This window comes from Neophocaena asiaeorientalis, unplaced genomic scaffold (genome assembly GCF_003031525.2).
Source record: "Neophocaena asiaeorientalis asiaeorientalis breed wild unplaced genomic scaffold, Neophocaena_asiaeorientalis_V1.1 scaffold400, whole genome shotgun sequence".
Lineage (NCBI taxonomy): Eukaryota > Metazoa > Chordata > Mammalia > Artiodactyla > Phocoenidae > Neophocaena > Neophocaena asiaeorientalis.
The window spans coordinates 3,716,430-3,743,413 of record NW_020175089.1 but is presented as its reverse complement, the minus strand read 5'-3'; the positions used below and the strand labels follow the sequence as shown (position 1 = coordinate 3,743,413).

The 26,984-nt window shown below is 42.8% G+C and overlaps 2 protein-coding genes and 1 pseudogene across 3 annotated transcripts in view; 1 reads left to right on the top strand and 2 right to left on the bottom strand.

Annotated features, from left to right (window-relative positions):
* Positions 1 to 4,189, top strand: part of CHGB (chromogranin B) — a 126,597-nt gene extending 122,408 nt beyond the window's left edge. Inside the window, exons 5-6 of the mRNA XM_024764234.1 lie at positions 1,129 to 2,825; positions 3,713 to 4,189. Coding sequence (XP_024620002.1) covers positions 1,129 to 2,825; positions 3,713 to 3,796 — 1,781 coding nt within the window. The 3' untranslated portion in view covers positions 3,797 to 4,189. The remainder of the gene's footprint in view (positions 1 to 1,128; positions 2,826 to 3,712) is intronic.
* Positions 4,190 to 9,858: 5,669 nt separating this feature from the next.
* On the bottom strand, positions 9,859 to 10,287 carry LOC112412543 (EEF1A lysine methyltransferase 2 pseudogene; annotated as a pseudogene).
* A 4,657-nt stretch (positions 10,288 to 14,944) lies between these two features.
* TRMT6 (tRNA methyltransferase 6 non-catalytic subunit) lies at positions 14,945 to 26,924 on the bottom strand. 2 transcript variants are annotated; one of them, XM_024764271.1, is made up of 11 exons: positions 26,561 to 26,924; positions 23,893 to 24,020; positions 22,341 to 22,450; positions 21,699 to 21,790; positions 21,486 to 21,569; positions 21,096 to 21,220; positions 19,971 to 20,329; positions 19,492 to 19,577; positions 18,748 to 18,850; positions 18,559 to 18,645; positions 17,372 to 17,632 (listed from the first exon to the last, which is right to left on the bottom strand). In XM_024764271.1, the coding sequence occupies exons 1-11, from the start codon at positions 26,686 to 26,688 to the stop codon at positions 17,423 to 17,425; spliced, it is 1,512 nt and encodes a 503-aa protein (XP_024620039.1). In that variant the 5' UTR covers positions 26,689 to 26,924; the 3' UTR covers positions 17,372 to 17,422. The 2 variants fall into 2 exon arrangements, with proteins under 2 accessions (XP_024620040.1, XP_024620039.1); XM_024764272.1 differs by lacking the exons at positions 22,341 to 22,450; positions 23,893 to 24,020; positions 26,561 to 26,924 and adding an exon at positions 21,864 to 21,885 and having other exon boundaries at positions 14,945 to 17,632.
* Positions 26,925 to 26,984: the final 60 nt, after the last annotated feature.

The following is a 26,984-nucleotide window of genomic DNA, read 5'->3' as shown; positions in this document are numbered from 1 at the left end:
GGTGTTCTATATGAACTCAGTGACATCAGTTGAAATCCAAGCCCTCCCAGCTAACAACTCAGACAGTGTTAACTGCATATCTTCTTTCACAGGATGCCCTTGAGTTAAGGAGGATTTAGTGAAGATGCTGTCAACATTTGGAAAAGATGAGAAAAAACAGCATTCAATTAAAATGTCGGTTATACTGTCTACTGTTGATTTGTGCAATACAAAGATAACTCCGTTTACTGAAGTTCATTCTCAACCTTTGAGAACATGTGGGGTGGATGGGACCTGAGTGAGGGAAGGACATGGTCCTTTCCACTGCTGTGCAGTTTTCTCAGGGAAGAAACAAACACCCTGCTTATCACCAATTACTAAGTTTTATTGTCACTTACTGCTAAGTTGCATCTACACAGTTGATTGGATAATAAAAGTCTGGTAAACTAATTAAGCACATTTTTAATCCTTTGTTGAATCTTATATTTCCCATTTTGGGCATTTAACTTCATTTAGCTGGATTCTAGTGGGAACCATTTAAACAATGCTAACTTTTAAACCCCTACTTAGAGCAAACATGGAAATAATGGTCCTGAATTACACCTCTCTGAGCCTCAGTTCTCTGTCCACAAAAAGAGGAGGTTGAAATACGCAAACTCTAAGGTATCTTCTGGTTCTAAATTCTAGTATTTTATAAACCTATATTTGGATTTCAATTTGGTCATTGAAAGATGCTTGTTCGGGGTTATGAAAAAATAAATATGCAGAGAATTTATTATCAGATTTAAACACAGCTAAGGAGTTTTCATACCATTTCTTTCTTTCTTTTTTTAAATATTTATTTATTTGGCTGTGCTGGATCTTAGTTGCAGCGCGCGGGATCTTGGTTGCAGCAGGCAGGTTCTAGTTCCCTGACCAGGGATCGAACCCTGGCCCCCTGCACTGGGAGTGTGGAGTCTTAACCTCTGGACCACCAGGGAAGTCCCCATACCATTTCCTTTAAAAGTAATCTGAGTATATTCTTTATTAACTTAAAAAATTACCCAAGGACTTTCAGGATCTTTAGGATTTGTAGTGATCACTGAGGCTGTGCTTACTGAACCACAAACAATTCTGAAGTATACTTACTCTTTTTTATTTTCATTATAGGTGGAAAAGAGCTCAAAGATGAAGAGAAAAGTGAAAATGAAAACACAAGGTTTGAAGTGAGATTGTTAAGAGACCCAGCTGACGCCTCAGAAGCCCCCAGGACCTCCAGTAGGGAGGACGCAGGGGAGGAGGACGCCCAAGGCCAGACAGTGGCAGACACAGAGGGCGGTGGGCACAGCCGAGAGCGGGCAGGCGAGCCCCAAGGCAGCCAAGTGGCCAAAGAAGCAAAGGCACGCCATTCTGAGACGAGCAAGGGACACGACAGGGAGGAAGAAGAGGTGGAGAAATATCAGAAAAGGGAGCGTGTGGAAGATGGCAGTGAGGAGAGACACCCTGGGGGGCCAGGAGAGGCACAAACTGCTCTTCCCAGTCACAGAAACCAGACTCCAGCTAAGAAAGAGGAGTTAGTGTCCAGATACGATACGCAGTCTGCGGGGGGCCTGGAGAAGTCTCACAGCCGGGAGAGGAGCAGCCAGGAGAGTGGAGAGGAGACCGGAAGCCAGGAGAATGGGCCCCGAGTGCCGCAAAGCCACCCCGAGCGCCAGGAAGGACCTGAGGAGAGCGACGAGGATGTCAGCCCCGAGGCGGACAAGCGACGCTCGAGGCCAAGACACCACCACGGGAGGAGCAGGCCCGACAGGTCCTCTCAGGAAGGGAGTCCTCCCGCTGAGGGAAGGGGGTACTCCCGGGAGGAGCCACACGTGGGCAGAGGCGGCTCAGGGGAAAAGAGAGCCCGCCATCCAACCCTCTCCAGGGCTTCGGAGGAAGAAGCCGAATACGGGGAGGAAGTGAGGAGTCACGTGGCTGCCCGGGCTCCCGGGGACCTGGAGGGGGCACGATATGGGGGCAAAGGAAGTGAAGAGCACCGGGCTCCCAGGCCTCGCAGTGAGGAGAGCCCAGAGCAGGAGGACAGGAGAAAAGGCCTCAGCCTAGAGCTGAATAGCATGGCGCACGGCTATGACGAGGAGAGCGAGGAAGAGAGAGGCCAGGAGGGGGGACCCCACCACAGAGCCCGGGGAGGGGAGCCGGGAGCCTACTCCACTCTACACCAAACAGAAAAGAAACGGTTCTTGGGTGAAGCGCACCACCGTGTTCAGGAAGGCCAGACAGACAAGGCGAGGCGGCATCCACCAGGCGAGGTGCGAAATTACCTCGACTATGATGAGGAAAGGGGTGAGGAAGGGGCCCGAGGGAAGTGGCCGCAGCTGGGGGACCCGCAAGACTCTGAAGAGAACAGGGAAGAAGCTAGGCTTCGAGGCAAACAGTATGCTCCCCCTCACATCACCGAAAAGGAGAGATTAGCAGAGCTTGTCAGTCCATACTACGACCCTCCCCAGTGGAAGAGCAGCCGGTTTGAGAGAAAAGACCACCTGGATGACAATTCTCTTGAGGGTGAAGAGGAGAATGGGCTGACCTTGAATGAGAAGAATTTCTTCCCAGAATACAACTATGATTGGTGGGAGAAAAAGCCCTTTGAGGAGGATGTAAACTGGGGGTATGAGAAGAGAAACCTGGGCCCCAAACTGGATCTGAAAAGGCAGTATGACAGAGTGGCCGAACTGGACCGGCTCCTTCACTACAGGAAGAAGTCAGCTGAGTTCCCGGACTTCTATGGCTCGGAGGAGCAGATGCGCCGTCGCCACGCAGCAGAAAATGAAGAGGAGAGAGCTGGCCAAGGAGTTCTGACGGAGGAAGAGGTATGCTGTGGGGCTTTTGCTTAAAACTAACTTCAGGTGGTTAATTTTAATATGTTATATACAAGACTATCTGATACTAGGGGGAGATATGGATGGGGATTAATCACCATAGGACTGTACGCCTAATAACGGAGCGGAGACAACCTCTGGGTTTGATTTCCACCTGGCATCTAGCCATTGTCCACAGCCCTGTCCAATTCCTCCCACTGCAGTGCTGCAGTGCCTCTCAACCTCGGCTGCACGTTGTAATCACCTGAAGAGCTTGAAAAATTACTGACATCTGGGACCCACACCCAGAGATTGTTTGGTGCTGGATGCTGCCTGGGCATCAGGATGTTTTAAAGCTCCCAGGTGGTTTCAATGTTTAGCGAAGGTTGAAAACCACTGGTCTAGTGTCTTCTCCTTGGTCATTTGACTTTTCATCACTATTTCCCAGGGTATGAAAGAACAGGTGATACAGAAGTTAGTTGCTTAGTTTCTATCTCTGTCATCTCTTGGCCTATAACAGTCAGACATCTACGTGTAGGGGAAGTAACATTACCAGAGCTTTACCTTCCTTAACAATGTTTTTTTCCCTCAATATTGATTATGTAGGTTGGTGCTTCTCAGGCTTGAATGTGCCTCAGAATCATGTGGGATTTCTAGCCTTAGAGTTTCTGTTTCAGTAGGTAGGCCCCAGGTGGGGCCCAAGAACCTGTATTTCTGATGAGTTCCCTGGTGATACTGATGCTGCTGGTCAAGGAACCACACTTTGAAAACCACTGATGTCGGGTATCTCCTATAGCCTCTAACATATCAAAAATTCCCCTTTCTGTTCAGACTCCCTAAAACTGCAAAGAGCTAAATTGATCTGGGACCTCATGCCTCTACTTTTCTGTATTTTCTAGGAAAAAGAACTTGAAAACTTGGCTGCGATGGATTTGGAACTACAGAAAATAGCTGGGAAATTCAGTGGTAACCGAAGGGGCTGATGGTCGTTGGAGCAAAGGGCAGATTTTAAAAGCAGCCTTCACATGATCTGTTTTCCACCACTTCACTGAAAGACCCCATTTATTTACCCAAAGGCAGAAAGTAGAATTTACTGTTCATCAAATGTTTGACATGATTGGAAATGTCCTTAATTTTTGCCAGAATGTTATTGAAAATATGAATAGCATGACTTGTAGCATATTCTTTATCAAATAATAGATATATTAACACGCTTGTGACAATGACTGTGCTACTGTCCTTGAAAAAATGTCTCAGTTTGAAGTAATAAAAGATTCACCTGAGGCCAAAATTGTCATGTTCTCAGCTTCCTTTGGGCGAATAGGGAGGAGTGTGACTTTCAGATCCATTCTTCAAAGTAAATTCTAAAATATAGCACTAAGATTTGTTGGTTTGTTGGTGTTTGGATACAGAAATGAAAAAAAAAAAGGAAAAGAGCAAACATCTGAAATAAAAGAATGTGGAGGGGGCTTCCCTGGTGGCGCAGTGGCTAAGAATCCTCCTGCCAAGGCAGGGGACGCAGGTTCGAACCCTGACCTGGGAAGATCCCACATGCCGCAGAGCAACTAAGCCTGTGTGCCACAACTACTGAGCTCGCGTGCCTAGAGCCCGTGCTCCACAACAAGAGAAGCCACCACAATGAGAAGCCTGTGCACCGCAACGAAGAGTAGCCCCCCCTCACGGCAACTAGAGAAAGCCCGCGCATAGCAACAAAGACCCAACGCAGCCAAAAAAATAAATAAATGAAAAAAAGAATGTGGAGGATATAAAGAGAAAGAGATCAGGAAAAGACATTGCTCCCCCAGGCTGGAGAAAGATTAAATAGGCTTGAAGAACCTGTTTCAAAAATTATTATAAGCCATTACTTTTAGAATCCGATTATCTGGAGAGCTCTGGGAATAGCTGGCCAAGGGTCATTTTTCAGGGCTGAGGAGAAAGCCTGGATAGTGGGAAGAACTCCAGACTGGGAATCACAACATCTGGAGTAGGCCAGACAGATCCTTGGACCTTCGCGGCCTGTCTCATATCTGCTCTATAAGAAGACAGGGCTCTGACTCTAAGTAACTGTGTGACTTTGGGCAAGTTACTTTCCCTCTCTGGGCTTCAGATTCATCAGTAAAACAAGGATATCTGTTCCATTGGGTTGTTGTGAGGATGACTGAATTTAAGCAAAACACTCGGAGTAGTGCCCAGTGTAAGGCAATGGTGCAGAAAACAGTGGCTGCTACGATTTTTATGGCTGCAGCTTCTCACAGCAAGACCAACGGACAATAGCCCTTCTCCCTTCTTTTACTTGGCATTTCATTCCTCACAGATGGTGGCTTCTACTTGGTTGATTACTCCTGTTTTGGCAGTTCAGGTAAAGCGTTGTCCTCTGGGCATCACCCATGACTTTTATTCATCTGGAAGGCCTGGTTCTCCTCCTCTTAACTAAGTTAAGACTTGCCTGTGATAATTTAGCCAGATTCTTGTCAGGTTAACTCTTGGTGACATACTTCTCCAGGAGAGTGTCAGTTTATCATATAGAGAGCAAGCCAGTGTGATGAATCAGTGTGATGAATCTGACAGAAAATTGTTCTAAATCTGGGCTCACACACTTCTAAAAGGCTGCTTATTGTCTCTCTAGGTATTTTACCAGCCATGGGATCATGACGGGCTGCTCGCAAAGGCGAGTGGGAAGCGCTGGGGGTCATGGCTGCTGGAAGCAGTCCTCGTGGGACAAGGAGTTAGGATACAAATATCGTTCTGGTTTCTGGGGGCTGCCATAACAAAGTACCACAAACTGGGTAGTTTAAAACAACAGAAATTTACTCTCTCACAGTTCTGGAGGCCAGAAGTTCAAAATTAAGGTGTTGGCAGGGCTACACTCCCTCCAAAGTCAGTAGAAGAATGTCCTTCCTGCCTCTTCCAGCTTCTGGTGGCCCCAGGCGTTCCTTGGCTTGTGGCAGCATCATTCCAATCTCTGCCTCCATCTTCTCATGACCATCTTCTTTCTATGACCCTCTCCTCTTCACACAATGTTCCTTTTATAAAGATACCAGTCATGCTGGATTAAGGGCCCACCCTACTCCAGTATGAGTAATTACCTCTGCATCAATCCTATTTCCAAATAAGGTCACATTTGGAGGAACTAGGGGTTGGAACTTCAACATATCTTTTTCTGGGGGCAAAATTCAACCCAAGCAGGCCAGCTCCCGCACCCCTCAGGTGGATTAACTCTGAGCCGCATATTCTGTGCCTCCTAGAACTCCCCGGGGGATTGAGCCCCAGGTGCCACAGGTGGCCTGCTCTCTAGTGCACCCTTTATGGGCTCTCTTTACCTCCCTGTCCTGCTCCTACTGGTGACCCTACTGGTGTTTCCTGGGATCACCTCCCAGATAAACCGATTGTCCTCAACTTCTCATCTCAGGGATTGCTTCTGGGAAAGCCCAACCTAAGAAACCATTCAACAGCAAGCTCAAACTCGTCTTATGGTAAATAATGTAACCACATGTTGTAATACATTGCAGTTATAATCTCTTGTGTTACTGTGTCTTGACAGAAGATACTGGGAAATGCTTAACACGTTACAATACATGCAAAGCAATATGTCTCTCCCCTTCTCTACTGCAGTCCAGTAGAAAACAAAATCATTTCCTAAATAAAGAGAATTCAAGGGGCTCAAAATGAACAGGGATTTACTTACTGGATGAGAGAAACACTGCAATGCATCAAATGCCAGCCTGGCAAGTCACACACACACACTCACACACACACACATGGTGGGCACTGCTCATGAGGAGAAGCTGCTGGCATATGGAGCACAGCTCTGCATGGTGCCCCAGGCTTGGAAATGGTTCACACAGCTTCCTCCTGGCCCACTGCCTGGTGAGGCCCTGTGCTCTAGCACAGCTTTTCATCTTAGTTTGCTGACACTTCAGGGCAGGGGAATGTGCAGGCATGAATGACCTATCAAAGTTGCAGGAGACATCCAAGAGAATCCCACCTGAGCCGTGGTGCCCAGCAGAGTGCAGTTAGGACCTCTGGGTGCCACCATTTCTTTGAGAAGGAGTCAAGGACTGACCGGGTTACTGTTTTTTCCCCCTTTAATCAAAATAATATATGTTGATGGCAAAACACTGAGTGAGTGTTATGAGTTGAATTGTGTGCCTCAAAATGGTATGTTGAAGTCCTAACCCCTGGCACCAGTGAATGTGACCTTATTTGGAAATAGAGCTTCTGCAGATGTGATCTATAATAGTTACGATGGGGTCATTAGGGTGGGCCCATATCCAATATGAAGAGGGAAATTTAGATACAGACACATACAGAGAAGAATGCCATGTGAAGACAGACATACAGGGAAGAAGTCCATGTGAAGACAGTGGCAGAGACTGGAATTATGCTGCCACCAGCCAAGAAACACCTGGGGTCACCAGAAACTGGAAGAGGCTAGGAAGGATTGCCCCCTAGAACTGTCAGGGGGAGTGTGGCCCTGCTGACACCTTGATTTGGAACTTCTGGCCTCTAGAATTGTGAAATAAATTTCTGTTTTAAGTCACCCACGTGTGGTACTTTGTTAGGGCACCCTATGTACCTGATATAATGAGAAACAAATGGCCTCTGCCCCTCCTCCCAAATCCTTCTGCAGATGCAGCCATCTATAGTTACTTTACAGTTTTTTTTTCTTACTTGAGTATTTAATTGTCACAGTCTCTAATGTTTTATCAAATGATGGGACAGGAGGGGAGAAAGTGTCCTATCATTACAAAATGAAAATCCACAACATACCATTGTAACATATATATAATTGGGAGATCTCAGGTGCTAAATAGTTAACTAAATGCAACAATTACTATTTTTAGCTCAGGAGCTAGTCACTTGGACACATAACAGGCCTCAGTGAGAAAGTGAAGACCAAAAGGAAGCAGGATGAGCCACATGGACACCTGGGGAAGGACACTTCAGGCGGAGGGAACAGCAGATGCAAAGGCCCTGAAACAGGAATGTGGTTGGCACGTTTGAAGAAGAGCAAGCAGGCAGCATGGGGGACAGTCATAGGGGATGAGGGTAGAGAGGGTGGAAGGGTCCAGATCATGCAGGGCTTTGTAGGTCCTGGTAAGGACTTTTGCTTTAGCTATTGGAGAGTTCTCTGGAGGACTGACATGATTTGCTTTACATGATAAAAACACTGTGGCTGCTGGGTTGAGAGAAGGCTGTAGGGGAAGTGAGGGCAGAAACACAGAAACCAGCAAGGAGGCCACTGCAAAACATCCTGGCGGGTCATTGTGATGGCTTGGACCAGGGTGGTGGCACTGGGGGTGGGGAAAAGTAGTCACACTCAGGATCTAGTTTGGAGGCAGATGACAGGCAGGGCCGATGGATTTGGTGTGGCAGGAGGGAAAGACAGGCATCAAGGATGATTCCAAGGTTTCAGTCCTGAGCAACTGGGAAGAAGGGAGGTGGGTAAGGTTACAGGAGGGACTGGCTTAGAGGGGAGGTATGCGGAACTCAGGTTGGGATTTGTTAAGTTTGAGATGTGACTAGACGCCCAGTGGAAGTGTTGAGTAGGTTGTATGGGCCTGGAGCTCAAGGAAGAGGCCGGCTAAAGACAGTGTGGGAGTCACCATCACAAAGATGGTGTATAAAGCCTCAAAATGGGGTGAGATCACCTAGTGTTATATAAATGAGCCAAAGATGACCTCTGTATATCTGCCCCAAAGTTGTTTATTTCTTCACTGTAGGCTGCGAACTGTTAGCTCAAAAGCCCGTCAGTGCCAGACCCAAATTTTATACATTCATTCATTTTAAACATAGCCCAAAGGAGCACATTTTTGGATATTCAGGGCCCATCTGCTTTGCATACCCCTGCCAAAATATACTTAGCATCTGCTGGCCATTGATAAGATAGAGCCATGTGACTACAAGACAGACCTCAATCCTTATAAGCTGTGAGACTCCTGCCCCTTGGACCTCTCTGACTCAGCGACTCCCTGCCGTGCCGAGCGGCATTACCTAGACACCAAAGGCACCACCCCGACTCCCCTCTCCCTGGGAGTTCTCTTGCCTTCCTCCCCTTGAGTAGCAACCCCCTTGGTGTAGCTTCTGGACAGATTCCTGCTATGAGGAACATCTCTCCCTCCCCGCCCTTGCAAACCTGTCAGAGCATCATCATCACCCAATAAAGTAGGTATGCGCTCCTGCCACCTCATGGTGCTTTTTCTTTTATCAGTTCCCAAATCCCTTGAACATCCTACACCCAGGCAGCAAGTATAGACAAAGAAAAGGAAGAGGTGCAGTTGCTGAGCCCTGGGGCACACTGATATTTTCCTAAACATTCATCTCAGAAATGATGAGGAACCAGCAACAGAGATGGAGGAAAAAAGGCTAAAAAGGAAGCAGGGAACCAGGAGAGGAAAACTGTCACACGGAGAGGGGTCAAATGCTGCCAATAGGTTTAGAGGACTGAGAAAGAGCTTTGGATTTCACTTTACATCTTTTTTTTTCCCTGTAAATTCACTTACTGCTTTAAAGTTTTTAACTGTTTCAGCAGTTACAGGAATTTTTTTTTAAATCAGAAAAAAGAAATATTTACATTTTAAATACAAAAGAAAAATTTTATTCTTGGTTTACCTCTAAAAACCAACCACTTACATGCTCATGGTTTTGGTTTTTTTTTTTTTTTTTTTTTTTTTTTTTTTAGGTTCTTCTTTTTCTAGTCCCTTAGGGGTTGTAAAGTTGGTTTCTTCTTTTTTGTTTCTTTGTTCGTTTTTTGCTTTTTTAATAGATTTATTTATTTATTTTTTGGCTGCGTTGGGTCTCCATTGCTGTGTGCAGGCTTTCTCTAGTTGCCGCGAGCTGGGGCTACTCTTTGCTGTGGTGTGAGGGTTGGTTTTTTTTTTTTTTTTTTTTTTTTTTTTTTTTTTTTACTAACCTATTCTATCTATACAACGTGTGCATCCTGTGTGATTACTAAGCATTTATTACCCTTGGATTTTCTGTGTCAGGTTTACTTTGTTGTGGAGTTTCTTTAAAAAAGCTAAGTGAATTTGTCCAATAAAAAGTCTCACATTTTTTGGAAAACCAGTGATGCAACATTGTTTCCAGATCTGCCTCCAAAGCTGAACTTGGGTGTTGGTAGCTCTTTGAGAAGTTCAGATCTTCACTGAATTCATTTAGCAATGATTCCTTGCTTAAATTATATTAGGTTATTAGAAAAAAGTCTTTCACTTTTCAACATTCTGGAAAGAGATTTCACATAATGCTTCACCTTCTCAATTGCACTGTTAGGATTAAGGCTTATGGCATCAATAGTCCCTTTGGCAATAATAGTATGAAATCGAGGCAGCTTTGCAGAAAGATTCAAAAAGTCTTCTACCTTCAACTTAATAAACCTTCTTTCTCTATAATATTTCTGGAAAGCTGTATCAATTCCAGTAATGTTAGGGAAACCAAATTCTGCCATTTCCAGTTTCACTATCAAGTACTGAACCATCCAGTAGAATCTTGTGTTTTTGCATCTACCTTAGTCGAGCTATACCTGCTTCTACAAATGAGATTAATCCTGTATCTCCATATTCTTGGAGAGTTTGCAGTTCTCTCTCACAGATAATAGCATCCCAGTGCTCTTGGGTCCCCAGCCATTGGGACGAAGCCATCCCCTCTGGGACTGCCCCTCTGACTGTGCCTGGGGCCCCAGCGCCACTGCTCTGTTTGTTCCCACCACGCTCCGAAATGCTGCCTTCCTGTTCCATTCATTGCTTCACTTAAATCTGTGGTCAGCACACTTTTCCTTAGAGGGCCAGATGGAACATATTTTAGGCTTCGAAGGCCATATGGTCTCTGTCACAACTATTCAGCTTGGCCATAGCAGAAAGCAGCCATGGACAGACAATACTTGAACAAATTAGCCTAGCCGTGTTCCAATAAAACTTCATTTATGGGTACTGCAATTTGAATTTCATGTAAGTTTCACATATCACAAAATTATTCTTCTTTTGCCTCCATCCCAACATTTAAAAATGGAAAAAACTGTTTTTAGCTTGAGGCCATACAAAAAAACTGGTGGTGCACCAGATTGGGTCTGTGGGCTGTGGCTTGCTGACACTTGGTTTAAAGCAGGCATATTCTTTCTTATTTTTGTCTCCTCTATTCCTTGAGTCTGTCGCCTTACAGCTACTTTGTGTCACTCACAGGTGATGGAAAAGAACTGTAAGAGGCCACCTTACTTACACGTATTTGTTTGTGGAAAATACTCCCAGAAGGCAAATAACTTTTCACTCTCACTTCCTCCGCCCTCTGGATTAATTTCTCTACTTTTCCAAGTGTGCTGGTTTAGAATGATAACAACATACAACATATTGAGGCCACCCACATTTTAAAACAAGTTTTCTTTAGTACCTTGTTAACTTTCTGGCAATGTGAAAATGAAATATCTAAATCTTTCCAGTCCTGTTTTAATATCTCATTTAAATGCCAGAAGCCCAGGCTACTAATGAACTGTAAGAGGCAAAAATAAAAGGAGGGGGGAGTACATCACATTAATTTCCTATGCTTCGAAGATTTTGCACTTCCTCAGAAAGGGTCAAAAAACAGTGGGTGCCTAATAAATGTTAATGGGGGTAATTAACAGCTTATCAGGTACTCACATTTCTTGCCATCTGACCTGTATTACATAAGGCCAAGAAAAATCTGTAATTTATTTTACAAAAATTAATACTAGCCCAGAGGCAACATATTATTTCTAGTAAAGATATCAGATGTAATTGGATCTTTTCTAGCACTAGTTAAATAGAGTCCAAAATCAGGACCATTTAGAACAACATGAATTTTAATAATCAGATTTTTAGGACATGCTTCTTAGTATTTACTATTGCTATTGTTAATATTTACAATCAATGCTTTATTTTTTTAAATTAATTTTTATTGTAGCAGTTGTTTTACAATGTTGTGCCAGTTTCTGCTGCACAGCAAAGTGAACCAGTCACACATATACATATAAGCCACTCTTTTTTAGGTTCTTTTCCCATATAGGTCACCACAGAACACTGAGTAGAGTTCCCTGTGCCATAGAGTAGGTTCCTGTTAGTCATCCACCTTATATATAGTAGTGTGCATATGTCAGTCCCAATCTCCCAGTTCACTCTCCCTTGCCCTTTTCCCCCCTGGCAACCATGAGTTGGCCCCCTACGTCTGTGACTCTCTCTCTTGTCCTGCAAACAAGTTCACCTGTACCATTTTCTTAGATTCCACATACAAGCAACATCGTATGATATTTGTCTTTCTGTCTGATTTATTTCACTCAGCATGACAATCTCCAACAACAAATGCTTTAAAACAAAATGTACATGCCCTTTTTCTTCAAAAGTTTATACATATTAAAAAAGAATATATTTTTGGCTTTTCCATATACAACCAATAAATGAATGATTACCCATTAAGATCTGGTTCATATGAGGGAATTCCCTGGTGGTCCAGTGGTTAGGGCTCCTAGCTTCCACTGAAGGGGGCCTGGGTTTGATCCCTGGTCGGTGAATTAAGATACCGCAAGCCACGCAGCGCGGCCAAAAACAAAAAACAAAAAAATCTGCTTCATATGAGAGGGGACCAAGATGGCAACATAGAAGGGTCCTGAACTCCCTCATCCCTCATTCGGATACAATGAATGTTCTCAACTTCATCCTTGCCACGGTACTGTACAGTCGAGAGGGAAATGCCAACCCCAACTCCCAGCCTCTCCCTGAGGGCCACAGGGTTTGGACCACAACATAGCACCCCAACATTTAAGAGTCCCACTCAAGGAACCAACGGGCCTCCTAAAGACCTAGCTCTGAAAGCCAAGGCGGTTTAGGTCCATGAGACCCACAGGACTGTAGCAAACAAAGTAGCAGTTCTTAATGGCAACCAAACACTTGCTGCTGTGGCCACCCCCCAGGGCTCAGTGCAGAAGTAGCAGAGAACAATACCCATCTCCCAGCCTTTCCCTGAGGGTGTGACTACACACTTTACAAGCTGCTGCTTGAGCACTAGGCTTCAATTTAGCACACATTTAGGGACTGGCTGTGATCCAGGGCCACCAGAGTCTATGAGCACTTTCCCTACTTTCCACCTCAGGTTTGCCCCAACATTATCCGATTGCCAACCTCTCTGGAAGGAGCTTGTATGCATGTCTGGCATCCCAGCTGCCACCCAAGGAATAAAACCCCAAATCTAATAGCCAATGAGAACTGCATTCACGAGTCCCACAGGACTTTAGCAAAGAAGTTTTTATATGGGTGCAGGAGCACCCCCTGCAGCTATACATCTGGGTTCAGTGTAGAGGGAGCAGGCAAAAAATGCTCACCTCCCAGTTTCTCCCTGGAAAGGGCTTAACTACATACTTTCCCAGCTGCTGCCTGAGGATCCACTTCTAATCAGCCTGCATCTAGGTGTTGACAGCAATTCTACCCTTTGGGATATTGATGGGTCATGGCACACCCTCAATTATTGGGAGCCACTAAGAACAAAGTCAGGGGTACTTAACAGCTTATCAGTTGCTCTTCAAGTAGCTTGGAGATCAGAAAGTCTTGAGAGACAACCAAGAGCTCAGACTGGGCTAATTGATGAGGTTTATCTCCTATATGAGATCATTCTGTCAAGAATGTGAGAGGTGGCTATTGTATCTAATGTGCAGGCACCAAGACTGAGAGTGAAAGAAAATAAACAGAGGAATATGTTCTAAACAAAAGAACACACAAAATCTCCAGAAACAGATCTTCATGAAAGAGATAAGTGATTTTACCTGATAGAGTTCAAAAAAATGGTCATAAAGACGCCCACCAAGGTCAGGAGAGCAATTCATAAATAAAGTGAGAACTTCAAAACAGACAGAAAATATAACTACCAAACAGAATAATTGAATATTGAATAATACAATAACTAAACTGAAAAATTCAACAGAGGGGTTCATAGCAGACTCGATTAAACAGAAGAAAGGAGCAATGAACTCAAAGACAGTCCAGTGGAATTCATCCAGTCAGAGCAACAAAAAGAAAGTAAGAATGAAAAAGAGTGAACATATCTTAGGAGACCTGAGATACCATCAAGTGGACCAATATACACATTATAGAGGTTCTAGGAGAAGAGAGAGAGAAAGGAGCAGAAAGCTTATTCAAAGAAATAATGGCTGAAAAGTTCCCTAACGTGGAGGAAAAAAAAACAGACATCCAGATAAAGGAAACTCAGAGTACCAAATTAGATGAACCTATACTGACACACATTACGATTAAATTGTCAAAAGTTAAAGGCAAGGAGAGAGACTTAAAAGCAACAAGAGAAAAGCAACTTGTTACGTACAAGAGAACCCCCATAAGACTACAAGTAGATTTTTCAGCAGAAACCTTACAGGCCAGAAACAAGTGGGATGATATATTCAAAGTGCTGAAAGAAAAAACTGCCAACCAAGAATACTATATGCAGCAAAGTTGTCCTTCAGAATTGAAGGATAGAATTTTCCAAACAAACAAAAGCTGAAGTTTATCACCACTAGATCAGCCTTACAAGAAATGCTAAAGGGAGTTTTTCAAGCTGAAATGAAAGCTGCTAATAAGCTATTTAGTAACATGAGAACATATGAAAGTATAAAATTCACTTACAAAGGTAAAATATAAATTCAGAATATGCTAATATTGTAATAGTGGTGGGTAAGTCACTTATAAAGACAAAAGTATTAAAATATAACTACAATAATTTATTAATGGACACACAACATGAAAAAGACAAAACATCAAAAATACAAAATGTAGGGGTAGTGTAAAAGCGTAGACTTTTTGTATGTGAATATATATCCAAAGAAAATGAAATCAGTATCTTGAAGAGATATTTGCACTCCCATGTTCATTGCAGCATTATTCACAATAGACAAGATATGGAAACAACCTAAGTGTCCACCAACAGATGAATGGATAAAGATGTGGCATATATATACAATGGAATATTATTCAGGCACAAGAAAGAGGGAAATCCTGACACTTGTGACAACATGGATAGACTCTGAGGGCATTATGCTAAGTGAAATAAGCCAAGTACTGTATGATGTCACTTATATGTGGAATCTAAAAAAATCAAACTCATAGAAACAAAGTAAAATGGTGACTGCCAGGGGCTGGGCGGTGGGGGAAATGGGGAGATACTGGTCACAAGGCACAAACTTTCAGTTATAAGATGAATATATTCTGGCGATTTAAGAATGTATACATTCTGGCGATTTAATGTAGAGCATAGTGATTATAATTAACCATAATTATATACTGGAAAGTTGCTAAGAGAGTACATTTTTAATGTTCTCGCCCCCAACCCAAATGGTATGTCACAGGTGGTGGTGTTAGCTAATTCTGCAATACATAACTGCATCAAATCAACATTGAACACCTTAAATTTACACAATGTTATTATGGCAATTACAACTCAATAAAACGTCATACAATTTTAATGTACCTTTATGCTAAAAAATCTTCTAACTGGCACCACTGTATATTTCCAAGTACCCTAATCCAATGGAGAAGTAAGATGGACATCACATAATGATTTTGTCTTTACTTTTTGATGGCCACTCATTAAAGTGCTATTTCACATAGCTCTCCTGGTGACTGGATGTCTAGTAGTCATAGAATTACCCACTCATGTGCTCCAAAGGTGGATGTCCACTTTATAAACAAGACACTCTTGATATGTGTGTATACACAGAAGTGTTTCTCAAGGAGTGGGTTCCGGCCCAGCAGCACTAGTGTCACCTGGAAACTTAGAAATGCAAATTTCCCGCCCCATTGCAGACTTAATACTTAGAAACTCAGTGGAGCCCAGCAATCAGTGTTTTAATAAGCCCCCCAGGGGATTCTGGTGCACACTAAATTTTCAAACCACTGAATTAAGTCATCAGTACTCAAAGATGAAGTAAATTACATGAATGAGAAAACATTAACCAGTAAAGGTTAACTTTAAGTTAACCTGGTGCAAAAGTCCATAAGTCAACTCCAGGGGCAGCTATATGGGTGCACACGTCCTTGGCAGTGCAGACCCCCACAATGAATGGAATGAGATGGGACTTGAAAACTGGTTGAGTTTCAAGTAGGAGATGGTTCTAACAACAGTGACCAGTGGAGACCAGCCACTACTGAATCTAGTCTGTGCATATATTGTGTTCTCTTCGACCAAACTTGACTGGTTGCATGTGAGTGACAACTGTTTGCAAGGACATGTTCAGTGACATGCCAATCCAGGCACGTTTTCTTACAAAGACCACGTGTCACAATCAGCTGAAAGCCAATGAATGCGGCATCACTGACAGCATCATTCATGTAAGTCAGACGGATCACAGTACGAAATGCTTTTATTCTTTAAAAGCAATTGTTTTAAGAAAAAGGAATCAGAACTGTAGTTGTTGGTAACCACACTGGCCATTTTTAGAATAGTACATGCTATTAGGAAAAAGCAATTTCTTTTTTTTTTCTGAGATGCCCCTTGCTGGATGATTGCATCTATTCTATAACGACATGAACAATACACACGATGAGCATGTTTAGTGAGCAAGACTCAGACTCTCAATGGGCAAGAGCTGTGGCTTCCTCTAAACACTTTTCTTGGCTGCAGATGACCAAATAATTTAATTACACTTTTTCAGAGCTTAGAAAGGCTAACCACCTAGTCATGCCAGAGCTCAACAAACCAGCATTAATAATCACCAAAAAAAGGCACTTTAAAATACATTTGACAAGGAGTGACACTAATGCAATGAGGACTGGTCTAAGCCCTGCACTAAACTTTGTTACAGTTCATATGGACAGTGTGTTCTCTCTGTCTCCATGTGGATGTGTGTGCACACATAAATATATGTATGTATGCGCATATACCAACATCCATATACATGTATCTATCTATCTCCATAAGTCTCTGGGGAGGGAAAAAACCATTTCTGTTTCATTTAATAGTACACAAAAATTCTAGTCACTTTATTTAGAACAAAGAATGAGAGGATTGGCAAATTAATTCAAAAAAGTACCCTAAAACACCTTTCTACTGACAAAAACAGCAGTAAAATAAATACTCAGATCTTTTCTAGGTCATCAACTATTAAAATAATAAAATATAAAATTATTAAAAGTTTATTCCATTGGAGGGAAAAGGGTGGACATTTTTGGTACTGTAAGTCTCACACACATTCATATTGCTTAGGTTGAAGAGAACATAATGAACAGAGGAAATGTCTTCCACAAATTCCTTCGTTTCAGTACCCAAGTTTCACTGATGGTGTGTTACTCCACTTGGCTTAACATATAAACAAAGTTTTGTATAAATATATTTCTTTGATCTCTAAATTCTCAAGATATTTGCACAGAGCACTAAAAGTACTTAGAGGATTTTTGTGAAATAAACACAACTGGCCATATACCAGTTTACTGCTTACCCCAGGCTTGGGTATTCTGGCTCGAGGTTTTGACAGACAGAACCAATCTGTGTCAGAGGTGGACAAAAGGCTTACTTGTCCTTCCCATGAACAGGGGTATAGACATGTTCTCATTCTTAGGATATGAAAACACAATTAGTAATGGCATTTAAAGTTTACTTACTAACTGCATAATGTCTGAGAACAAAAATCAAAGCAATTTTTGAAAGGTTGAATCAGACTCTGGGCACTTCCGTTTTTTAGCTGCTGGCTCTTCAGTCTTGTGTGATTCTAAAGTGCTGGTGCTAGATTTGAGACTGGGGTCTGCTTTAAGGTTGTCCATGGCAACAGTGAAGCCTGAGAGAAGGTACCCCCCACCTCCGCTCATCAGTAGTTTGGGATGACTTCGATCTGGCAAAACCTAATCAAGACAGAAAGACAGACATTCATGTTTTCCTAAGCAGATAAAGCCACGTTAACAATACACATGCCAGAAATGAGAATTTAAACGACACAGATTCACCTGAAGAGAGACCAATTTAATCAGACCAATTCCTAAGGAGGTCCATCTTTCATATGACAGTGCAGATAAAAGCGTAGAAATTGGTTTAAGTGATTTTCTTTTGAAATATAAAACTGAAACCATTTCTCTTAAACCTGAAGCAAGTTTCTGGTGGTGAAAGGGCGACTGGTTTGTGTAGTGCTCTGGGCCTGGTTTTTCTCCCTCCTTTAATGGGCAATTTTTGCTCTGCGGTTCCTCGTCATCCTGGCTGAGACTTTTTCAGAGCAGCACTGCATGCTCTTCCTCCCCTCCTTCCTCCCACTTGTCACAGGCATCAGACCTGTATCATGGTCTGACAGCTCTCCCTGTCTAATCCTGCTCCCGTTTGTCTTATCTTTCACAGGCATTTCTCTTACACTTTTAATTCTATCTTCGCATATACGTTCCAGAGGACCTGAACTGACAGAGCCCACCAGGAATTCTCGAACACTTGCTGCAAAGACATGCCAGCAGAAAGGAAAGGGTCACTTTCTTGTTAGCCTAGGGATTTTGCTATTATCAGTTATTCCCTCTACAGTGATCTCAAGGCCTTGGGGAAACACAAACCATAGTCGTTTGCATTTTAAATGTCTCTGGACTCGGGTATCTGAGTAATAGACCATGATGTGAAGAAAGAAAAAAGGGTCCGGAAAGGTCAGGGCACTTTCTCTGAGTTATAGACATGAGACTCCACCATATCTATAGATAGAATCAGGGAGATCCCTATTTAACAGCTTCTGGTACTACTGTGCAGAGCCAGCGACCCAGGAGAGCAGCTCCCAGGGACTGGCTGTGAGAACACATACCTGGTAATTTCTGAGCCAGGTTTCAGATAGCCTGAGATTGATGACCCCTCCTCTTTCCCGCAGTTTTGTGTAGCATTCCAACAGAGGCTAAAGGCATAAACAGAGTTCTGTTAATAATTATTTTGAGGGTGCAATTTGAGAATCAACATTCAGATGGAAGAATTCCTGTCCACTCTGTTTCAGTATTACCTCTTTATATTGACAGTACACCACGAATGGCCTTGAAGGAGCCACAAAGTCCAGCAAAGACAGCAGCAGTGGAGTGGGATGGAAACGACTAGCTACAATTAAACTGCAAGGAAAATGTTAGACAAATTATTTCTCTATGTCCCCAAACCAGAGCATAGGTTTTAAAATATCACGTATTTATTTGCATGACTCACACAAGGAAGCACTTTAAATACAACATTCTAGAGATTCCAACAATAAAATCATGAGCTATTACTTTCTAGGAAACACAAACTGGATTATAAACTCTCATGGTGACTGGCAACTCTATGCGGCCAACTTAGAGTTGGCAACTCTAATGACAGTCTTGATTTAAAAAAAAAAAACCTGGAAGAAAATCCAACATCGTAATACTGGCTTTGCAGATACCTGAATCTGCCTTTCCTGTCAGGTTTTCCTTAGCCCATGCCCTTAGTCAGTAACACATCAACTGGAATGCCCCCCAACCTACACCTAGTGGGACTACACAGCCCAACTTGATGTGACATCATTGGAGAAATTTCAATTTCTTCTAAAACTCTGAAACCAGCATAATCAATTTCCCATCTCTGCCAGATGCAGCCTCCTTTCTTTAAAAACGCAAGACAGAATCATCATGTTTGCCCTCACTACAACCAAAATAGACAAGCAGACAGAGAATGCTAATCTGCTTGAAGCAGAGCCCACGAGCACCAAGATGTCTCCTGTGTTCTTTCAGCAACACACCCGTCTGCGTTTCTTTCACTCAGCAGAGCAGCAGCCTCTAAATGTCTTTTCTTCTGCTCTTCTTGTCTCCTCTGCTTTTCCTGAATCTTCAAGAAGAAAAATAAGATACCAACATACTGAGGTCATTCAGTCGGGTTTATGGAAACACTGGTCTGTCAAAACATTTTAACAATATTTATCAACTTGGACTAAGGCAACAGAAGGAGATCATTTATAAGGAAGCTGGAAACACATAAGAGAGCCCTTTGGTTATAAAACCACCATGCAGCCACCTATACAATGCTTCTGTATCCTAAAGCTCCATCCCAAAAATTAAATCACACGTGTGTACACTCACACACATTTTTTATCTGTCTGTTTTGATATTTGTTATCTTGGGAGCTGATGCTCCAAAGCCAAATCAAATCTCAGGGCTTACATGAAGTTAAATGAAGCCTGAGGAAGATACTGAGGGTAGTGGGAACTCTTAACATTCTTACATAATCCTTTTTGCTTCCTCTCTCTTTAGGCTCCTTATAGTCTGGATCTTGAGAGACAATTTCCATTGTTTCTTGTTCTTCTGGGTGATTGCTCTCTGGGGCTTCTGGCATGCTGTCTTCATTCTCTTGTTCTGAAGTCTGTTTTTCCTCCAGTGTGCCATTACTTTCTTCAACCGAAGCACTGTCTTTTGGCTCTGAAGATAACATCTCAGCAGAAAATGTTCCATTTAAAAGACTGTCCACTTGGTTGAGGGGGAATTCATAAAGACCACTGAGGAAAGATTTTGGAAATCCAAAACATGCTGTTGCTGCCCGAACAGGTCCACCTCCAGGGTACAGCTGAATAATGGAGCCAAAACCTGAACAGACAAAAGAAACAAATATCTGCTCAATGGAGGTGGCTCTAGACTATGCAACCCTCGGGGTACTACACATTAAGGAGACTGAAGGTCTCTCTGCTTTACACTGTTCAGAGGTTGAAGGTGATGCAGCTCCTCTGGGGTCCATCTGGAGTCCATGCGTATTCCCAATGGGGGTAACAGAATTCCAAACAGGTACACAGGAAGTCTTAAAGAAGTGTACCCCCCTTGACACTACAGTAAAACCCTGTGATCATACAAATTTTGTATGTTACATGATTGGTGATTGGTTCTCAGCATCCCCCAAGTCCAATCTTTAAACAGGACAGTTAGAAGTTCTTATCTTCAACAGGGTCATAAAAAGGGCAGACAAATCAGGCTGTGTTGTACTCTTCTAGTACAGAATACATCCCTAGTATTCTTCCCACCCTATACTCTCAATTCAGGCCAATAAAATGAGCACCAACTATCCAAGAGTTTAACTGAAATCATGGTCCTGGAGGTCCTAGCCAGTCACAGGCTTCAGAACCATCCCCACTGACACAGAAGCTGGAAAGGACACTGTGTCGGGAGTGCCAGCACAGCTCAGGCTGGGAGATGTGGGCTACGGAGAAAGGTCCCAGAGACTGGAGCTGTGCAGGCACACCCAAGTCATTTCATTCGCTTCCAGTAACTCAAACTCACTTTCCATGACTTTTGAGTTTTTTAGACCCCTCGACTCAAATCATGGTAGGGTTTTAATGAACTTGAAAACGTTAAATCTTACCTCCCATTCGTTCCATCATTGCACCCAGCACCAAGCCTGCACATGTTTCCATCACAATCATTTTATTGCCAGCACGGATATTTCCCAACGTCAGCATCTGGGCTAGCGTATCGTATCTCATGTGGCTAAGGAAAAAAAATGATTCATTCATTTATAGCTAAGCAAAGTCTGCTATTTTAATCATAATTTTTCAAGTTTTGTTTGTTTCATAAAAATGATGTTGATAAAATTATCGATTGCTTTGGAGGCAATAGTAAAAAAGGACTTACAATTTATGAAGTAGGAGGACACTTTATGCAGATGAGCAAGATTTTCATTTTACTTAAAATCATGACTTTCTTAAAGATATACTTTCCCCCAATTATACTTTTGAAAGGAAACAAAGCGTACTTAATTTTTCCAGGTTCTCTTGCATAATACATAACTGAAAGAATGCGGGTGGATGGCTTCACAACAGTAATCATGGCTTCATATCTGGGGGAAGGAAAATCAGAACATCAATTTTAAAAAGCTAGTTTAAAATATTTTATTTTTAATAATACATTTTTTAAACCTATAAAAAGATTTTATATTTTCATCCTTTTAAAAACAAAAATTACTTACTTCTTTTTCTTCTTTTTTATATATTTATCTTGAGCAAATTCTGTCTTGTCTCGGAATGTTGTACTATTTTCAATTAATTGCTGAACTATTTCCTACAAGAAAAGGAGCAAGCAGATTTCCTGAAACTTTATTTTCACAGCACAGATAACTTCAAAGGTTTCTTACCCCAGAATGTATCCAAATGTCTGATTCTCCAGGCCCTTTTCCACAGAAGTCCAAATGGGTGAACTTTGTATTTTTATACTCTATCTAGAATTTGTATTAAAATATAAGTACTTTAAACTCCATTTAAATCAAAGTAAAAGAACAGACATATACAATAAAGGAAGAAAAGAAGTAAAGAAAACTGTCAGTCCTGAAGACACTGGCTGAAAACATTACTGAAAATGAACAAACTTAAGCTCTGAGATGAACTAAGTATCAAATTCTCTTTTGCTAACACTATTAGTAATGCTATTCACTTACATTCCTGCCTATAAGAAACAAAATCTTTGATATACTGAATTGCATATACACTTCAAGCTATTTTTAACAGAAGTGTACAGTATTTTTACATTTTACCTTAGGAGAAGTCTGCTTTAAAATGCAAGCAATTTCCTAAATACCAAATGAAAACAAAACAAAAAATCCTTTGAATTTTACCTCGCCTTTAATGCCTTTGTCCTTTAAAGCTTTTATGTCATCTTGAGTAAGTTTCTGAGATTTCCCATCATCAATTATATTTCGATTATCAGTGCCCGCTTCTTTGGTCTCTAAGGAAGAAAATTGCTCTATGACATGTATGATCTGAAATTATTTAAAAATCTTTCCTATTCTAAGTTCGTATCCACATCCAGCCCATCAGCCACTTAAATCTGGCCTTCCAGTTCCACTGCCCCCACCCCAATCCACTATCCTTTCTTGTCACGACTACTCCAAGCCACTCACTCATATTCTTGTTCCCACTCTTGTCCCCTTACAATCTACGTGACACCAAAGTTCTCTTTTTAAAATGCAAATTGGCTCATCTATTCCAACGCACAAAACCACAGTGGCTTCCAGTAGCAATTCAAAGACGACCTGCACGGTTGTTATATGACCTGGCCCCTGGCTACCTTTCCAGGGCTCATTTCTCAACCCCTGTACTCAGCCACATTGCCCTTCTTTCTGTTCCTTAGACACACAGCAGCATGGTCTCAATGCGGGGCTTTGGCACTTGCTGCTCCCTCTGTCTGGAATGCTCTTGTGACATCTCCAAGTGGGTGGATCCTTTCCATCACTCAGGGCTGAGCTCACCATCTCAGCCAAGTTTCACATCTTTCAATCAGCCTTCAGTACACCTCCCTACTCTACCATCTGCACAGCACATATCACCATCTGAAATTATGCTGGTTGCTTATTTTTGGTGTTCCCCACTGCTAAATAAATTTTATGGGATAGTCTATCTAAGGAACTACTGAAATTGTACTGCTTCATCATGTCTAGAACATATCTGGTGCTTAATAAAAACATGAAGGTTGATTTAAAAGTATTTAGTAAACTGGTTTGAACCAGAACTTCAATAGTGTTTTAATTATTTAATTTTAATAATTAAGTATTTTAATTTTATTAATATTTAAGCACATTTATTTTGATAAAAATTTAAGTATTTAATTTTAATTAACAATAATACTAAAATTATGGGGTCGTTACTCTAACAGGCAAGGCACTGTTAAGAACTTCTCTGTGAAGCTTGGGCATTAAATGTGTTTATGGCCCTATTTTACTGATGAGAATATAAAACTTAGAGAAACCAAATAACTAGGTCAAGGTTATAAAGTAAGTCATGAAGCTGGAACTTAAACCTAGTCAGCTGAATTCAAAGCCAGACCTATTATCCTTACCCTATATGCTAACTACCTCAAGAGCTGGTAACTTCTAGACACCAACAGGGCTCCACACCCACTCTTACAATGAAGCTGCAAGGATTCATGGCATCAAATACCTGGCCCAAGGTCGAAGAGCTGGTTAATGATGGGCAGGAGTCAGAACCCAGGTATCTCAAAGCCAAAGGCAGACCCTAATGCATTCCACCAAGCTACAGTTCTTAGATTATGAGTTTAGATTTCTTTGGGGACAGCCTGGGCTAGCATTCTAGAATTAATTCGAGTTGACAGGTTTCTGAGTAGCCAGCTCAAGAGCAACTATTTCATACATCCTAAATAGTACAGTGCACCTGAAGTAGGCTCTTCCTTCTTCTTCTTAGGCTGAAGACTTCCTCCACTGGTCACTTCAAATGTGGTTCCATAACTATGGCCAATGATGTTATCCAGATAGAACCACTGTTTTTCAAAAGTTACTTTTCTGGGGAAGAAATGCAATCAATTAGCTGAATCTCATTTGTATTCAGTATAGGAAAGATTTATTCAATCTAGGTTATTTCATAATCAGTCTCCCTAAAGGATGATTAGCACCATTATCTCTGACCATGAACTGACAAACGAACTAGAGAGGATTGGGTTGGGGTCAGAAACACAAAACACTGCACAAAATTAATAAAGAAGCCACAGAAACACTGAATTTGGAATGAGAAACAAGGACAGAAGACATTCCTCTTCTGAGGCATTGGTCTGGCTCCAAGTTGCACTGTCTGACAGGATGTCCAAACTCGCAGACTTTGGATTTCCTGAGTAGCAAGACTGCCATGCCACTGAGACACACACTGTGACGCCTCTTGTAACTTACACAAGAAAATCTCAAAACTGAACAATCATTGAGATGACAGGGATTTAACAAATTCCCTGGCCTAACTGGCCATTTTCTTTGAAAATCATCCAGTAAAAGCAAATGATATTTACATATGAACATTATTGACAATCTACACATTTGTAGTGCCTAACACTGATGAGGCTCTACTGAGGCCCAGGCAATCTTAGCTTTTCCCATTACCCAGATTTTTATCTTCTTAACAATGTAAAAGGGAAATCCCACAAAAACAAAAAACTTTCCTTTCAAAAGACAAAAACTAACAACCACTGAGTGTCGATCAGGGGTTAGGTAGTATGTGCCAGGTGTTTCATACTTTTTGATTTAATTCTCAATTAAGTAATCCTGGGACACAGCTCTTTCCAGGTGAACAAACTTGAGACTGAGGGAAAAGTGTCTTGCCCAAGATTCAGTTACACAGTAGGAATTGGGATTCAAATCCAAGTCTGCCTGACTTAAAAGCCTGGTTCTTTCCACTGCACCACACGGTCTATCCAGCAAAGAACAAATGGATCTCAGGAAGGCCTGCTTAGCTTCAGGACATGGCCCGTATCAACAGAACTCTGAATTCTGAAAGATGTACACTGGTTAATTTTCTTTATGCCCCATCCTACACCTTCTCTTTCTTTCTCTGTGCCCCAAGAAGCCAACCATGACAGAATGCACAGACCACATCACACAGGCTCCCTTGCTGAAGGCTTCCCACAATTCTAGACCCTTGGATGCATCACCAGTCTCTCTACTGGTTCTCTAAACCTTGTCACATCTCTGTATGTGTATGTGTCACATCTTCATTAAGTCTCCTTACTTGAACCACCTGAGTGAATTTCTCCAAGATCCTAAGTATCCAGACAGGGCCAATTCTTGCTCGTTGCTGGGTCCTCAGTGATTAACACATAACAGACACTCTAAATATTTGCTGACATGAATCCCCTCAGAGAAGCTGAAACTCAGCTCAGCCCAGATGTGTACCCTCCCCCACCTCATCCTTTGAGTAGCCCAGTGCTAGCAAAACACTGTGTCTGAGCTGGGTTGGGTTTACCCCCTGGCAGCTGGTCTGATATGCAAAGAAGGGTGTGTCACTCAAACTGACTGGCCTGACAAGAGGTCACTGCCCTAGTGAGGAAAGTGGGACCCAGTCAGAAGGACATGGAGCTACACCTTCCTTGGGGAAGAGGGGGATGTGCAGAGTCTGCTCACAGAGGCAAGACTGCTTCTGCCTAACCAGATGAGTGCAGCCCCGAGGAAAGAGTGAAGGGAGAGTCTGGCCTGGGATGTAGTTGAACTCAAAGAGTCATTTTCTAAACAAAATGGAAACTAATGCTATGGCTTCTGCCAAGAAAACTGATGAAAAGTGTTTCAAAATAAATGTCTAAAGAATACTTTTTAGAAATAAAGATGTTACTGTCTGTCTCCTTGGGAATGAAAAGCTCTTATCTAAAAAAGCACATCTGTAAGAAGCAAACTCAAACAACCACATCTCACGATAAAGCAACTTAAAAAGACAATACTAGAAAGAAAAACCAAAGGTTCATCTGCACATGGAATCGTTCATCGAACGTATAACCCTAAGGACTTCGCTGCACTGCTATACTTAAATTAAAAAGCTTAAATAATTAGTATTAGCACTTTACACATTTCTAATCAGAAATTCTGAAAAGAAAAGAGCACTGGTTTCAAGAATACAAAATAAAGTTGTGATGAGGGGGGCTCTGGGAGGCAAGAATGAGACTAGAGGGTGAAGGGTGGGTTCTGTGAGAAGACAGGAGAGAAGAACTCAAAACCTGGGGAAAGAACCACAGGACAGGGGGTGGGGTGGGGGCCTGGAGAGAGGGGCGGAGCACCTGAGGGCCAAGAATTGGAAAAGGACCCTGGAAAAAGTGAGATGCTTAAGATGGAGGGCCAGTATGAGATCACGGAGGGGAGTTCTGTAGGAAGACAGAAGGAGTGAGGGAGATCTCGAGGGCCAAGGATGGGATCCTGGGGGCAAAGGCCTCTGTGGGAAGATCCCAGAGGAGATAACGAGGGACAGGATTGGGAATCCAGAATGGATTGGGAATCCAAGAATGGTACCCTGGAGGGAGAGGGTGTCTAGAAGATGAGGGCGGAGAACCCCTAAGGCCAGCGACCCGACTTACTTTCTCCGCTGGACCTGCACTGCTTTAAACACATCTTCCCGTTTCAGCACCACGAAGTCGCCGTCGCGGATGCGGTGGTCCCCGGGATGCGGTGGCCGTGGGCCCGGTTGCTCCTCAGAGCCCTCCATGACGCTCAGCCGGTCTCCGAGCTCCGCAGCGTCTCTCCAGTTCCCCGCGCTCTGCCCCTGGCCCTGGGCTGTAGCCGCTGGCAGCCTCACCTCCCACAAACCAAGAGGACTCAAAGCCCTCTGACCGGCACCGCCCCCACGTGCTGCGCGCCGCTTCCGCTTTCCGATAAGAACCTCAGGACAGCTTCCGGGAGCCTCAAGGCTTCCGTCAGGCCGATCTCCTTGATTGGCTGCCCTCCGTCACGCCCCTCCGGTCTCGCCGCAGCTTCGGGCGGAAGTTGCGTCACAGAAGCGCC

What these genes read in the sequence shown, in the direction of transcription:
- TRMT6 (XM_024764271.1), bottom strand. Translation starts at nt 26,688, where the DNA reads ATGGAGGGCTCTGAGGAGCAACCGGGCCCACGGCCACCGCATCCCGGG. An exon ending in ATAAAAAAGAAGAAAAAGAA is followed by an intron (nt 21,570 to 21,698) that starts GTAAGTAATTTT and finishes TCCTTCCCCCAG; the next exon opens with ATATGAAGCCATGATTACTG. An exon ending in AGAGAACCTGGAAAAATTAA is followed by an intron (nt 21,221 to 21,485) that starts GTACGCTTTGTT and finishes TTTTTTCCTTAG; the next exon opens with CCACATGAGATACGATACGC.